At 35.7% G+C, this 15,994-nt stretch overlaps 1 protein-coding gene across 10 annotated transcripts in view; it reads left to right on the forward strand.

Annotated features, from left to right (window-relative positions):
- The window catches only part of GNG7 (G protein subunit gamma 7), a 38,162-nt gene extending 31,979 nt beyond the window's left edge, over positions 1 to 6,183 (forward strand). For 4 of the 10 annotated variants that reach the window (XM_072405001.1, XM_072405007.1, XM_072405003.1 and 1 more), the window contains 2 exons: positions 3,964 to 4,082; positions 5,701 to 6,183. In XM_072405001.1, the coding sequence (XP_072261102.1) occupies positions 4,002 to 4,082; positions 5,701 to 5,826 (207 nt within the window). In that variant the 5' untranslated portion in view covers positions 3,964 to 4,001 and the 3' untranslated portion in view covers positions 5,827 to 6,183. Of the gene's footprint in view, positions 1 to 736; positions 825 to 2,678; positions 2,782 to 3,259; positions 3,789 to 3,963; positions 4,083 to 5,700 lie in introns of those variants that run through there. The other 6 variants (XR_011919872.1, XR_011919873.1, XM_072405004.1 and 3 more) reach the window with 5 other exon arrangements.
- The last annotated feature ends 9,811 nt before the right edge of the window (positions 6,184 to 15,994 follow it).

Genomic DNA, 15,994 nt, shown 5'->3' on the forward strand with positions numbered 1-15,994 from the left:
TATATATATATTCAACATGGGAATCACAATAAAGCGAAACGCATTTGGCTTTGAGACTAAAGAGATCCCTTTAAAGTCCTTCAAGCATTTTTTCTGTGTCAGAACCATGAACTGTGACTACTGAGAATACAGGAACTTTGTGTCTAGTTTAATGTCCTATATAAAAAAAGCTCTTACTAAACAATGGGGCATAGACTATACTAACTAAGCTTGATAAATGTTCATCATTATATAAGCCTTTATGGTAAAAAGACCCATCATTTTTAAATTTTGACAATATGTAGGCAACATACAAGCAATCATTTCAAAAAAAGAAGTATATTTGTGAAACTGACAGTATCGGAGCAACAAACATTCATGATCGAAGCTTATGACAATACACCATCAACAAATGAACGATCATGACTGTAAATGCCATGGACAATAATAGTGACAGTAGTGAAAATATTGAAAAAAGTGGCCAATAATAGAACCCAGTCTGCATTTGCCTTCAAATACCTTTACTCTAGACCCATACTAATTTGATAAAGATGCTCCAGTGCTTCTTGGCGCCACTCACAGGATAAAAATATTCAGAGGAAGAAACACACCTCCCCCTCAGTGCTGATTTTACCCTCAGAACCTGTCAGAACTGCAGGCAACATTGGAAGGCCCATCAGCTAGACTAGTTAGCTGACGTCTTTTGGCAAGATTAGGCGAGGTCCTAACTATGGTAATTTGCTTTATATTTTTCTAGGTTAGTGACTTGAAAAACATTGAAGCTGCCTGGAAATCAGAATTTATCAATGCGTGCCCATTTCATTTACCTTACATTTATTTGAAAGGTACAGTTGCCTTTATCAAATTCATTGGTATTGTCTCTACATCTTTAGTCCCCAGCAGTATCTCTTTGCTTTATCTTCCTTTTAGCTTGCTCCTTGTCAGCATGTTTGTATGTAGCACACAGCTAACTTACTGCGATACTACCTGTCCATAACCTGCCTCACATATTTGTACACCATTAATTCATTTTGTAGGAAATTTTTATAGCCTAAGCCATAAAATTGTTAAACAAGTATTACCTCTCCTGTCTTCACTTCTTGCTTATCGTCCACTTACCTAACATCCAAGAGATCTCGGGGCAACTAGTACTTACTAGGCATTTTGACATCCCATTAAGGTTCATATAAAACAGTACTTCAGAGAGCCTTGTTATCAACACAATTGTTAGAATTTTTAACAGTTTAACTTCCAACTTGCCAAATTTAAAACAGCGGTGACAGGAACACGAAGACATACCCTTTCCCTTTTATTATTTTTGAATTTTTTGTTTTTATACCTTTTTCCTTTATACATTATTTATCACACAAAAATAAGTCCATGCCAATTGGTGGGTGTGCTCAAATTGTGCAAGGGGCAGGGACAGAGGAATAAGAGGTCAAGAGTGGGTCAAACCCTGGTCAGTGTACAACCAAAAATACTTACCCAGCAACCACCCCACCCTTCCTGTGCAGAACTCTCTCCCTCACCCCAATTATTCCCAAGGCTGGATTATGTCATCAAGGCTCAGGATGTGCCTAGGGGAGTCCTCCTGCAGTGTTACTGTATCAGAGGTCTGACGCCAAAAGAAAGCATTGTTCAGTGGGAGTGGTAATAAAATGAGATGTGGGCCAAAAGCCCAGCTCTAGCAACGCTCATGAATATAGCATGTATGATGCAAGTAAGGGCACAGTTTTATAAGTGGTCCCACTTATAAAAGGCATGTATAAAGTGTTTTGATACTTTCAAGATGTTACAGACACTATATAAAGAAGACCTATTTTAGACTGTTCAGTCGATTTTTGATATGTTTATATTATGTTTATAGAACAAAGGTTGTAACGTATTTTAGATGTTTTTCACATGATTGGATAATTTTAGGTGAATATTCTCAACATTTTCTTAGTAACACAGTCTTATTGTACTGTACATGAAAATAGAATTCCTTCAGCATTAAATAATGCCAGCCCTAGCCTGTGGAAAATTACCTATAAGGTATAGCTGAACAATGGATAATTAGTTTTGCTTCTGACTCTGAAATTAGAGGCCACATGCACATTCTCAAAAATAACTGTACAGATTTTCTGTCTGATTTGCCAACAACCTGAGCCATCACCTGCAGACATCTGATGAGATTCTGATGATACAGTCTTTTCCTGATGTTGAGAATAAACTGATAAGTGTATTTATCTGGTGAAAAACTCATACATATAGGCCTTAAACATAGCCCATTTCCCAACCCTAAGAATAATCAAGATGAACCAATAAAATTAGAAAGTGCATAATACACCCTCTAGTCCCTGTGATCAAAGAGACGGTCCTGAGGGATCCCTCTGCTCTGATGAAGAGATGTCAGCTGCGTGCACCTGGCTCTGATTTCCGGAGTCCTGTCCTCCATACCTTATATGGAGGACACCTCCGGGACTCTCTCTCTTGCCATTCGTAAACAACACAGCGTGGTCATACAGACCGGGCTGCTGTCTTTCTCTGCGGTCTCTCCGGAAAAGGATTTCTACTCGGGTAATACCCACAAAGATTTTTACTCCCTAAAAAGGAACTTTATGGCATATATATTTGTCTATACATAATATTATTACACACTATATAATTTTACCTATTTATAACAGGTCACCCTCCATGAGACCCTCTGAATGTTTTTTATATTTAGGTTTGAAAAAAAAAACCCTGTTTGCATACAGGACTTTTCAAATACTTATCTGGCTTTGGTCCAAAATCACACTTGTACTTCTTACCAAGTATTATGTAAGTGAATACTTTGTTTTCCTTTCCTTGTTTTTCCTTTATATTACTATACTTTTTAACACTAAAACTACAAGGTGAACCCTTAAATCACTACATGAGCAACTTATATTGGTATGATCTGTATGTAATTCACTATACCACAATAAGATAACCATTAGAGATTTCTTTAAGGTCCCAATAAATAATTAGTAATAAGATATGATTATTATGAAGACGTATCAATTAACCCTATACTGGGTTGTTATGTATTATCATTAGCTACCTTATTTATATAGATTGCAATTTCTGGGTAATACCTGTCACATGGACTATGGTTGTTTAGTTATATATACACCTATATTGGAATTACTAGTTACCAATACTTTATTTGTTTATGATTTTTACTCTTTGATATATTACCTATATAATACTTGATTGTATTTGCCAATACTACCATTACCAGTACCTACTAAATGCATTTATTTGTTATATATATTAGATGCGGCAAATGAACTTTTGTACGCTATTGTCATATGTATAATACTCCTGAAGAAGCCCAGACGGGACGAAACGCTTCGGGTATAAGACCTACGTATACGACATAAGTACTAAGGATTTGTGTGATTAGATGTTGAATGTCTAGTGCCCCTTTAGGGCCAAGTTGGTATTGACCAAGACCCAAGTCATAGGTCATTTTAAATTGTTTGAATTTTTTGAATTATGTTATAATCTATATTGTCACCAAAAATACAATTAAAATTATTTGCCTAAAAAACCCTACTTTCTATTTTATTGGTTAATTTTTCCTGATGTTGGCAAAATTTAAAACAAGCTGATTTCTTCCTCCAGTCGCTTACTAGCCTTGTACACCTTTGAGGTGCTACCTTTTGTTTTTGTTTTCCAGGCGGGTAGCAAGGCCTGCTGATATCTTGGAGGGTTTGGCATTTCAGACAACTCTTTCAGCTACAGGCAGTCCCCAGTTCCCTGTTGTACCAATGTTTTATGATCTGTTTTTGAATGCCCTGAAGGTGAATGACTTTCCACTTTCTTCGATGGGTGCAAATAAAAATAAATTTTTGGAGTCTATTAAGGCTTACCTATATGTTTATTATCATTCTTTGAGTACTGTTTTGTTGGAAAACTGAAAATGTAACTGACACACCTGTCATGACCACAACATGTAATATTCTGCTCCTTTTATAGACATTTCTTCAGGTTTGTAAGAAGATTAATGGCAAATAATGTCAACCTCTAACAACATTGCGCAAGCTCGGAAGCTGGTGGAACAGCTCCGCATCGAGGCTGGTTTTGAGAGAATAAAGGTACTATATTACCTATCTAACATTTCCTTTGTTACATGTCTTTAGTTTATTTTTTTTTTTTTATTTTAATCACAATCCTGCATTAGGGTGGGGTGGTTTCATGAGAGCTTTTTTTTTTTCTTGCCCTCACAAGCACAATGTCTAAATAATGTAGATGAATGTAAAGTTGGACTTTATGGTAAGGTTTGATATCAACAGTTCTTTGCAGCTCTGTCATCCAGCACTGATCAATTTAAATCCTTTTAGATGAGCCTGGCAGTCTGTACAGGAGTTGGTGAACAGTGAAAATATAACCCGCAAAATACAGTGCAATTTAAAAAAAAAATGTAAAATTTTGTGGCCTGAAAATCTTTGCTAACTCATGATGGCAAGCTCCTTCTTGCTGCTTATCTTTGAGAGATGGTTTATTATGTACTTTAAACTGTGAGGTTCCAGTGACACATCTTTTTGCACAGAAGCAGAATACAGTTGTTGAAAATTTGGAAATGTGTTAATTTATGAGCAGAGACTGTAACATACATTCCTTTTATGCAAGATTGCTTCTTTTTGCCACCCCCATATATTTTAAGAGAATAAAGGAAAAGATTTGTACTTTTTACAGTGGCTTCAGAAAGTATTCAGGCACCCTTTTTTATCTTCAGCCTGATGCTACATTACTTTTAGAAAATTTAGTAAATTTCTTAAAAAGAAAAAACTGAAATATCGTATTTACATTAGTTTTCATAACTTTTGCTGCAACACTTGAAATATAGCTTAGGTGCTTCCTATTTCTCTTGATCACTGCCGAGATGTTTCTGCATCTGATTGGAGTCCACGTGTGGTGAATTAGATTGATTGGACAAGATTTGGAAAGGCACACACCTCTCTATAGTCAGCCGCATAGATGACAATGCATATCATAGCAAAAACCAAGGCATGAGAAGAAACGATTGTTGCAGAGCACAAATCTGGGGAAGGCTCCTAAAAAAAAATCTGCTGCACTGGTTCTCATGGGCACAGTGGCCTGCATAATTCTCCAAATATAAGACGTTTAGTGCAACCAGGACTATAGTGAGATAGGTGACCAAAAATCCAATGGTTTCACTGTGATCAGGTAGGTAAGGAGTGTTATTGCACAATGGACATTGCCTGTCCCTTTCTGTAATAACTACCTGACTTAATTGCTAAAGTTTAGGTTGGGATTCTAGTTCACATAAAGAATCTCTTTAATATAGGACAACTTTGAGTATTTGACAAGATGAACACATATTTAAAAAAAGGAAAATTCCTTTATTTTATAATGCTTATGGTATATTTAACAAACCAAAAAGGGATAAAAAGAAGAAATGGATGGTTGGGGTTTAAAGTAATACCCTTTAATGGCTTACATATTAAAATGCAAGGTTTTGTGATGGTTTCGATCTCATCACTTTCTAACAACTGTTAACCTTCTACATTAAGCAGTGGCTAACCATGTACAATTGTTAGATTTTAAATGTATTTGTAAAAAAATGATGTATTCTCTGAAAAACAGAGATACAAACACAAAGTCTGACATAACTGGCTGTCTCCTGAAAACATAACTGCATGACTATGCCTGACCTCAATTTTTTGGTGTTGATCTATGACCAAATTTTAGGTATCTAAAGCAGCATCAGACCTCATGAACTACTGTGAGCAGCATGCTAAAAATGACCCGTTGCTGGTTGGAGTGCCAACTTCAGAAAATCCATTCAAGGACAAAAAGCCATGCTCGATTCTGTAAGCAGTCTTTTGAAAATATGACAACAGTTTCTTCATCAGCTCATGGAGTCTAAAGGGAAAAGGCTGGATCAATTTCAAAAATTTGATCATCTTCTGCAACTTGAGAAAGAATATTAAAGAAAAAAGCCTATTATATGAGAGCAAATTAGATGGTAAATATACTAACATATTTGAATGACTAAAGCAGTAGTTTTTAATTTTTAGTGTTTCAGGAGAGAAATCTTTGTGCCATTAGGATTTCAGTGAGGATTTGCTGAAGATTACCTGAAGGTTCTGTGCTGTACAGCTGTAGGTAGAATTTTAGAATGATTGGACTAATGTAGACTTTATTTACAAACACGTAACTTTTTTTTTTTTTTTTTTGTATTGCTTTTAAAACTTAATGGAATTGATTTATATTGGTTTCTGTGATATATGCCTTATGATATATATGTGATTGTTTTTTGTGTTTATTTTATACTGTTTGCTGTCAAGGATTTCAGCAGACAATGTGCCATAATGTTTTGGTTTTTTTTCATATTGATATATGCCCATGGAATTTGTTTCGTGAGAATGTAAAAATGCAAAGCCTTTTTCCTGTACTCTTTTTATCATCTGACATTTCATACATTTCCACAGTTTTGGAATTATGTATTAACCCTACCAGTTTTTGATTGTAACATTCTTAAATCCAGTCTTATTTTGAACAAAGTGAAATATATAGTTAAAGATAGTCTTTTACAGGGGACTAAAGCTCTACATTAAGAAATTAGTACTCTTGTTTTTCTCAACAATACACATGAATACTAGCAGACAACTGACACTTTTTGCCCGGCTAGAAATTTTACTGTCTACCTCCTTTAACCTTCCCAGTGCCAGTTGTAACTTACATAAAAAAAATACGTAGCTGCCATTCTATGTGTTTTAGAATTTTTGGGAACTGTGTTTGCATTATGTGGTACATCAAGCTTTGCGGTTGAAAGTAATACTTGAAAATAAATTGTTGAGTTGACCTTTACTATACTTCTTTCAATACTTTTTTTCTTGAACATCTACACCCATAATATTTCCATTTATGGTTTAATGTTAGAGAAGGGTACATATAATGTAATTTAGCATGTATATGGCTAGGTGGGATTTTGAGTATTCATGTCCATATAATATGTAAAACTTTCTGGGTCCTTTATTTTTCATAGTGGTCTAAATACTTTTCCATATGATCATCATGTTTAGTGTCATCAGAACTATGGCACTATATACAGTAGCTGCCTATTGAACTTGTATTGCTTATTTAGGTATCGTGAGCTGAAGCCTTTTTTTTTAACAAGAGTGAAAAGTAATATTTGTTTTTAAACCAATTCTTCAAAAAATTCAAAACAACTCAAAAACTCATAACACTAAAAAAAAAATAATGTAACTAAACTAGCGAGAACTGCTGTGCCTATTTGAAATTTATAATATTATTGAGACATGTAATGTAGAATAATATCAGTTTCCTATGTATAAATCCCAGGATACCACAGTTAAGAAAACAAAAAAAAAGTTTTTTTATCCCTAAACATCTTTATGGGGTATGTTTTCGGTTTTAAAAGAAAAGTCCCCAGATTATGAGTTTTAAATTGCAGAGAATTACTTTTTAATTACTTTCATTGTCGTTTTTTGTTTCTTTACCGAATCTGTTGTTATGTTAATTTGCAAAATGTAGGTGTGGTATTTTAAACTGTACTTTAAAAAAATTCAAGTATGCTTTGGCTGTTTTATTTACACTTTCTATTTTAAGTGTTTTAATGTGCTTTAAGCAAAAATATTTACATTTTTTTTTGTATGCACCATATTTTCTCACATCCGTGTTATTGTCTGTATACCTTATTATCAAAAATTTGTATTTGCATTTTGTTAGCTTCATGTGCCAAATAATTTTGCACTGTACACTTTTTGTGTCGTAATTGTTGAAATATTTACTTAAATAAAAATAACTACACTTTTAAAAAGACGTGAAGTGTGTCATGTTTGCTAAAAGTTTGCTGGTAGGTAAAGCCAAATAGTTTTTGTTTTTCCTTTTCTTTGCTTCCTTTACCTAACATACCTAAATATAAAGCAGAGTCCACTAACTTGATGTTTTACCTCTACAAATACTATAAACAATAAGGTGTTACATGCCCCAAAGAAAAAACTAGGCAATAAATAAACACAACAAAATGGGCTATGGCAGCCGAGGTAATATATTGAGCCTATACACGGAATGGTCTGGAGCGTGGAACTGGGGAATCTCACTTGTTGAATGGATCATCTTTGCCACTGGAGTTCACTAATTTTAGTTTTACCATGTGGTGAGCTTCAGTGACCAATACAGCAGGGGCCACTGCAAATGCGCATTAGAAAACACTGTCTATTCTTGTGTTTTTGGTATAGCTCTAAAAGATTTGAAATACTATGCAAATTAAAATAACCCTGCACAGATTCTAAATTTAGTTTAGTATCTTGTGAAGTTATTACACATTTCACCAGCTGAGCTGGAGTTTGATCTAGCTTCCTAAAATTAAGCAGCTGTTGACCATCTTTCAATGTTTATGTGCAACTGCCTATCCTGAAAAGGGTAGGGCTGTATCGGGTTCAATGTAATGCAGCATTGCTGCTTGTGTGTTTTACCAGGCCTCTAAACCTGGAAATTTAATGCAGCAGTTGTAGTAATTGTAGCTGGTCAGATGGGTTTAGTCAGCAAGCTGGTACTGAAGACTTACCCATACATTGCTGCTGTTTTCTCTTAGAGTGTTACTGTAACACTTTTTTTTTTAAATTCCAAGCCAACAAGAACTAGCATCCTTACCTCTTACCTTATCCTTGCTGATAAGCATGGCCTGAACCAACAAACTGAAAAAAAAACATAAATTTGGTTGAATTTTCTACTACTATTAAAAGATTGTTTGGAATTTTTTCCCGGTATCTGAAATCTGGGTCATCTAACATTTTCCAGAATATTGGGTCTTGGAGGCATTCATTCCAAAGCTTGATTTTCACTAACTAAAGAGCTGCATCTTGCAAAAAAAAACATTCTTTTACTTCTTCATCTCCATCTTGAAGTGTTTCAGTGAACAGAATATATTGACAAATAACACAAATTGGACTACAAACATTTACACCTGACTGCTTTTAAATTACAACATACTAGAGACCATGCTTTGTCTGTTTTCTGCAATGACTGAGTCGTAGTCGTATCAGAGAGAGTTTGATTTATACCTTTTGGCATTTTTTCAGGGATAATAACTTGTAAAACTTGCAAATACAATGCAGTCTGGCAACATTAATACAATGGTTCCCGTTTTTCAGTAACTGTTTTATTACATGTTGATCTAGGCCAGCATTTCTCAACCTTTTTAACATAGGGCAATCCCTTGAAATAACTTTCAGGGATCCCCTATTATATTTACTGTATCTTCAACTCACAGTACATTAGTGTGAAGGTCCGTAGGAAGAATGCCTCCTACATTGCTGGCGGGTGGGAAAAATGCAAATCCAACACATAGCCAAAAATAATTTAAGCCATACAGTTTATATCAAGGCTGTGAGCACTACTGATTTATTAGTTTACCCCAACTGTCATGTTTGCTTCACAGCTTGGCCTGCATCTAATTGTGGAGAACTATATAAACAAAGGAATGAAAGATTAAGTAATTCATGAATTTAGGAATAATATTACAGGTATTATTCACAGTCACTAGCATGTATAATACAAGATACAATATTTATAGCCTCTAGTGGGCCTTAAAGGCAAGATTTTGAAACTTGGACGTCTAAGCTGGAAGTAGGTATATGCAAATTGATAACCATACTTTCCAGAGCTTTAGAATGTCAGAAAAAAAGGTAAGTGCAGGTACCTCTTGTGTCTGTGCCAGCCATGCAGTTATTATGTTGGCTTTACCTTGATAAATGTTTATTTACAGGGGATGGATTAGGGAGTTGATACTTCTTCTGTAAAGTAGATTGATTGAAGATAAAAACAGCCTAATGGAAAAAGATAATGTTGATTACAAATACTCTAATTTCTACTGGTATGTTACCAATCAGCCGGGAAATGCTTATTTCATGTATTGCTGTTATTACTGTCATTAAGTAACTTCCCAAATTTGCCTCCACCTTTTTAGTTATGTGAGGAATGCAGTGTGTGATGATTGATGTTTGTCATTATGTTAAACCAATTGCTTAATAATTGTGTGGATCACCTGTAGGAGAAAATACTAATGTGTGCCAATTCAAGTTACATTGGGAATTGTTGTGAAGTTGACACATTCTGGAAATACTGGTTTGCGATGTATGCCTTTCCCAAGTGAGTTATCTTATAAGCATTAGATATATTTAAATAAATGGGCCTTTTTTTTTGGTTGTTTTTGTCTTATTAGCTTCTCTATTAATCTGCCTTATGCTGTAACCAGGGCAATGTACTTAGGGTGTTTGCTAATTACTAATAAGGCAATTTTTTATCACTGCTCTTTGAGTATGTGTTTGAAAGTTAAAATTGCTTCCTGCATTACTGATGGTTTTCCTTGCTGTGGTATAGCCATATATATCCTTAGGGTAAGTGGCGCTATTCCCTAGAAGAGCAAAGTTTTTTGGAATGCTATTTTACGAAAATGTCAGGGATCAATGTCTTTATTGGCTGCCTCCAATTTCTGGGTCTAATATATCTTGCAATCAATGCAGTGAAGGGACTGACCATGTAGGTAAGGTATTGAAACACGTCATCAGTTTTTAGTCTGGACCTGCTTGTAACGCATTTTTAGCATGGAAGACCTGAAAAACCATGTGATCCAAGCCTTACAGCAAATTAGCAAAAAATCTCAAGTCATTATGATTTCAGTATAGCGTTTTTTGCACATACATAGAAAGCTTTGTAGGCATAGTGTAACTTGATGCAAGTTTACAGAAAAGGGTTACCTTCGCTTACCTAACTTCTAGTTAGCCCAAAATACATTTTTCTGCTTTAGGTGGTCTCTGGTGGACAAACACTGATTTTTTAATTTCATTTGGACTATAGTGGCTACATATGCCGATCAGCTGAAACCATTAGGTGAATTAAAAAATACAGGTTATCACGATACAATGGTAAGTGGGAAAAAAGGTTGACTATTTTAGGCAGCAAGTAAACCGCGGTTAGTAGCTTATAAAATTTGCTCAATGAATGGCAAATGGTGAGCTGGCAGACTCATGGGCATTGAAGTGTGTGTGTGTGTGGTGACTAACCAATCAAGTCTGACCCCATAGAAGTGCTACTGTAGCACAAATTGCTTTTATGGCCAGTTTTACATTTTTCAGCAAAGTGTCAGAACGGAAACAAATCACAGCTTTTTGCAAATGAGACTGCATAACCATAGACAAAATACAGAGCCCCTGTCCACTGCCATAATTGCAGTGGGCACAAATAATACAGTAGGCACATGATGAGCATTACAGCTAGACCCTGGAGACAGGTGTATTTTAAGTTGTGGATGATCAGCTTACGAGCATCATCAAAATGTATCAAATATAATGGTTTCCAGAGTTTTTAGGGTAGGTGGTTAGGATAAATCATGTATACTTAGCCTCAATTCTAATATATATTGGTACCCATGTATTTCAGTAACTGAGGGGGTTGGCAAATGCAGACCTTTATGGAAACCAAAATGTTTGTTTAAAAAATAGCTCCAGGCAACTATAACACCCTTTACCAAAGTGCTTATCAAACTGTCTATAATGTTATCTTCCTGCAACCCCCAACTTAGCACACTAAAAAGTTTATGCACCTTTCGCCACACTATGCTGTCTAAATGGATTTAATAATAATATTACACATTAATTATATAGCACTGACATATTACGCAGCGCTGTAAAAAGTCCATAGTCATGTCACTAGCTGGCCCTCAAGGGAGCTCAGAATCTAATGTCCCTACCATAGTCATATGTCATTAATACAGTCTAAGGTCAGTTTTTTTTGGGGGGTGAGCAAATTACCTAATTGCATGTTTTTGGAATGCAATTGAAACCCACGCAAACATGGGGAGAACCTGAAAACTCCATGCAGATAGTGTCCTGGCTGAGATTTGAACCTATGACCTAGGGCTGGAAAGGTCAGAATGCCAACCTATTGCTAATTGATTTAGTAGTTATTAGGGATTTACCTATAACCCCAATCTCTCAATAAATTCTTTAAGAAAATATATACACCCTACAAATACACAAGTGTATACATAATGAGGTGAAGTGGGGATGCTTTCAAAAAAGAATTTACTGATCAGACCATTAGTTCTAAGAAATCCTCAATTTCGTGCATGGTACCTGTCAGGATTACCTCCACTCATTTTCCTGTTGGCTGCAGATAGTCAGCCTTGTACTGCTGTCGAGGCCTTCAGCTAATAACCTGCCATTTGAAATTTGACTCATCAGACTAGAGCACTTGCAGCCATTTTTCTGCAAACCATTTCTAGTTTTCAGCCACACTATTGTCTGTCTCTGTATGTGACGGAGCTTGTTGACGCAGTAAGACCATCTTGTAGTGCTTAGTTTTGCCATCTGCTTTCAACAAACTCAACTCGTTAGTAGAGTGGCTTTTCCTCCCCAAGTTTTATATTTTTGTTTGTTTAATTTTTATTCAACAGATGAATTTACAAACAATCAGTTTCAGTATAACAAAATAAATTAACAATAAAACATAAAACCAATGGATAACCGGTGCAGATGTACAATCATGTATACAACATTGCTGGGCAAGTATATAAAATCAAGCAGCCGAACAGAATACAGAAACAAATACATTTCGGTTCAAACATGGCTCTTTACAAAGTCTGCTACAAAATAACAGGTGGGTTATTAGTCAATAACCTATTGACATACCAAGAAGTCTGCTCAAATGTGGATATAATGTGTTGCCTAGTTATCAATGGCAGTATGTTTATATATGATTCTTATAATTCAAAAAAGTTTTGTACTTTTGAGACTTTACTGATAGGGGCTTCTACCCCGTCCATTTGGAAAACATGAGTTTCTCTCAAAATAAATGCAGAGTGGGGGGGGCAATGCTTATCCACTTATGCAAAATCGCCTTCTTGGCAACCATCAATATAATCATAAGCAACCTGCCACAGCCCTGGGCTATCCAGACCTGATTTGATAAAACTACAAATAAGGCCCATGTTGGGGATAATGGGAGAAACATCACCAAATGATTCAATACAAATCGCACCACAAGCCAAATCGCTCAATGTGTATGAAGTTAGGTATATGTCAGGAGTTCCTGCTCGCATGAGACCATGTTTGTTGTGCGGAATATATTCTCGCATTCATGCACGTGCTAGTGAGGTAGCAGCTTTCATCTCTGCCCTTTTTTTTTATTCTGCTATACTAACTCAGACCCAAAGTTATTTTTTCTATTATAATCAACACTTTTAGTTTTAATCACAATTTAAGTGAAGGCTTAGTAATTACATTGCACATTGGATTGTACATAATGGCTTAGTTCATTGGGCTATCATGATCATTTAACATTACAGCTATGATTTTCACCCACGAGAATAGACAATGTGCATGGCACATGCCTGAAAATGAATATATTAGCTGGAACATTACCTGTAAATAATATATATTCACCATATTAGTGAATTGAACCCTAAGCTACAGTACCATAAATATCTTTTTATAAATATATACCACCCATCCTCTTGTAAATCCTAAAACCCCACTTGACGTTTACAATCACTTTAAATGTATATAAAAATCTAAACAATTCTTGAACAAAAGACAGGTATCAGGATTATAACACCTCAGCTTTATTCTACACCAAGCAATTTAGCCTTCTTATAGTCCCCAATATGGGGGACAATATTAGGGAATGTCAGCAAACTTGGCTGTACATTGTTTCTAGCCAATAAAGATCATGAGCAGTGGTGTGGAAAGATAGGGCAATTAAGTTTCTTTGGTTATAATCTAGCTGTTTATGGTATTGGTATTGCAAAATAGATCTCAATATCAGCCAGCTTTTACAATGTGGTTAAAAATAATTGGTGCTAGTCACCTAGTTATATAATTCCATATAGAACTGATGACTAAATAGGTAATAGGTCAAAACATACTGTTCCAATAGTAATGGTATATATGGGGTTAAGCTTCCCAGCAGTGTGAAAGGAGTAGAGTCAGACAAAAAACAGTACAATGTGCATTTCCTATCATAAATTACATAAGAGCTAAGGACACACCAGTTTACTTTTTCTTTATCATCGAAGACTTCAGGCACATACTGGAAACAAGGATTATGCATTCTTAACCAATCAAAATTTATAAACACAAACACCGTTTATTAAATTACACACTGCAAATTTAGTACTTAAGACACTCCTGAAGATGTGAGAGTTTTTTTAAAGAATGTAGGTTAAAGAATGTAGGATTTGTTTTCAATTAACCTACAAAGTGCATAAATAGAAAAAAACTAAACCAAATAAATAATTTTATAACTATAAATTTGGTTTTCTACCATGTGCCTTTATTGGAAAAATAAGTATAAATTCCCTGAAGACAAGCAAGTGAGGAAAGAAATAGCCACGTCCCTAATTGATATACAGAAAAGAGAGATGAGCATGAGTTCAAACAAAGTGGAAATTTCTTAGGGCTGCAATAATTTTTGTTTAAAACATCAACTTTTATTCTGTAAGGCATTAAAAAATATCAAAGTAATATTAAACATACAAATGTGTACATAGTTACAATACAAAGTTTGGCATTTTGACCCATTCAATTATATACAACATAGTTCATCACACCTTTAGATGTATCTCATGTGGTAAAATATTTCCCTAAAGGAGAGTTTTTCATTTTATACATTTCACAGAACTTAGGCTGCTTCATCAGGAATGGATTGGATTATATACATTGTAGGGCCTAAGTAGGAACATACAACAATGGTTGTATATTCATCAATTTGTTCAAAAAAGTATAAATATGGATGTTAAAATTACATCCCAATAAAACTTAACGATTCCTTACATGCCAGAAATCTTAAGGTTGTAACTTTGCACACAGCCAACATACCAAAGGCATAGAATGACAGGCTCAATGAAAAATAGGAGGCCCAAGAGAACATAAAGGATAATACCAATGAGTGTTATGGTATCTACAATAATTGATAAAAAAAAAAAAAAAATACAGTAGAACTCAGATAACCAGACAATTCAGATAACTGGTACCCGACAGCTCAGCTTTCTTGATTGCTCCTGCAGCCTTAGCGGAGCTGTGGCATATGTTCTGCATCCAAGAATACATACCACAGCTCCGCTAGGGCTATTGGAGCAATCAGAAAATCAGAGCTCCGCTGAATCGCTCTGCAATTGGCTGAGAAAAGGCAAACCCAAGGTTAGCACTAGAGGCAAATGGTGACAAGTCTCCCCATTCAAGTCTAGTGCTGAATGGCTGAGAAACCTCAGTTTCAGGGTAAACTCAGTGACCGGAATCAGCCATTCCCCATGGGTGCTGGATAACTGAGGTTCTACTGCAACATGTACATATACACATATAAACAAGTGCCTTACCATTTGCCTTTAGAACTGCATAACTTCTGGGTACTCTTGCACACAGTTTTTTTTTTTTTGTTTTTTTTTTAATTTGAGATCTTGTCAGGTGGATTGCCTCCAGCTCTAGAACTCACCACAGTACTTTTGGGGGTTTATGCCTAATTGCATTAAACTCATTTCCAACAGACAGAATTAATCCTACAGAACCAATATCATTCAATCTCCCAACTCCTTGCCCCTTCTTTTAAATGAATTTTGGGCTGATCAGACTTCTCTACATCTTATATACCTGGAAAGCGACGAACCTGATCATAGCAAGAAGCACTATTGGAAATGTGTAACGTCCCTCGCCTTCTTTCTATAAAGACCGAATGGGAGCGCAGAGCCTCCTGGGGTACATACATCACGCAACGCAGTAGGCTTCTGGCTGCTGATTTTGGGCATGTGCAGGAGCTATTTCTTAAAGGGGGTGGGGGGGAATGCTGATCTTACACATGCGCAGTGAGATCAGCACACCCCCCCCCCCCCTATTTAAAGCAGGCTACATCACCCGATCTTACACCCGCAAAGTTTGAGGGCGACAAAAAAAAAAAAAAAAGGCAAAAGAAGATGGTGGCACCTGGCTTCTACGCCAGGACAAAGGAAACAATGAGGCACGCA

The sequence above is a fragment of the Pyxicephalus adspersus genome, chromosome 3 (genome assembly GCF_032062135.1).
Source record: "Pyxicephalus adspersus chromosome 3, UCB_Pads_2.0, whole genome shotgun sequence".
Classification (NCBI taxonomy): domain Eukaryota; kingdom Metazoa; phylum Chordata; class Amphibia; order Anura; family Pyxicephalidae; genus Pyxicephalus; species Pyxicephalus adspersus.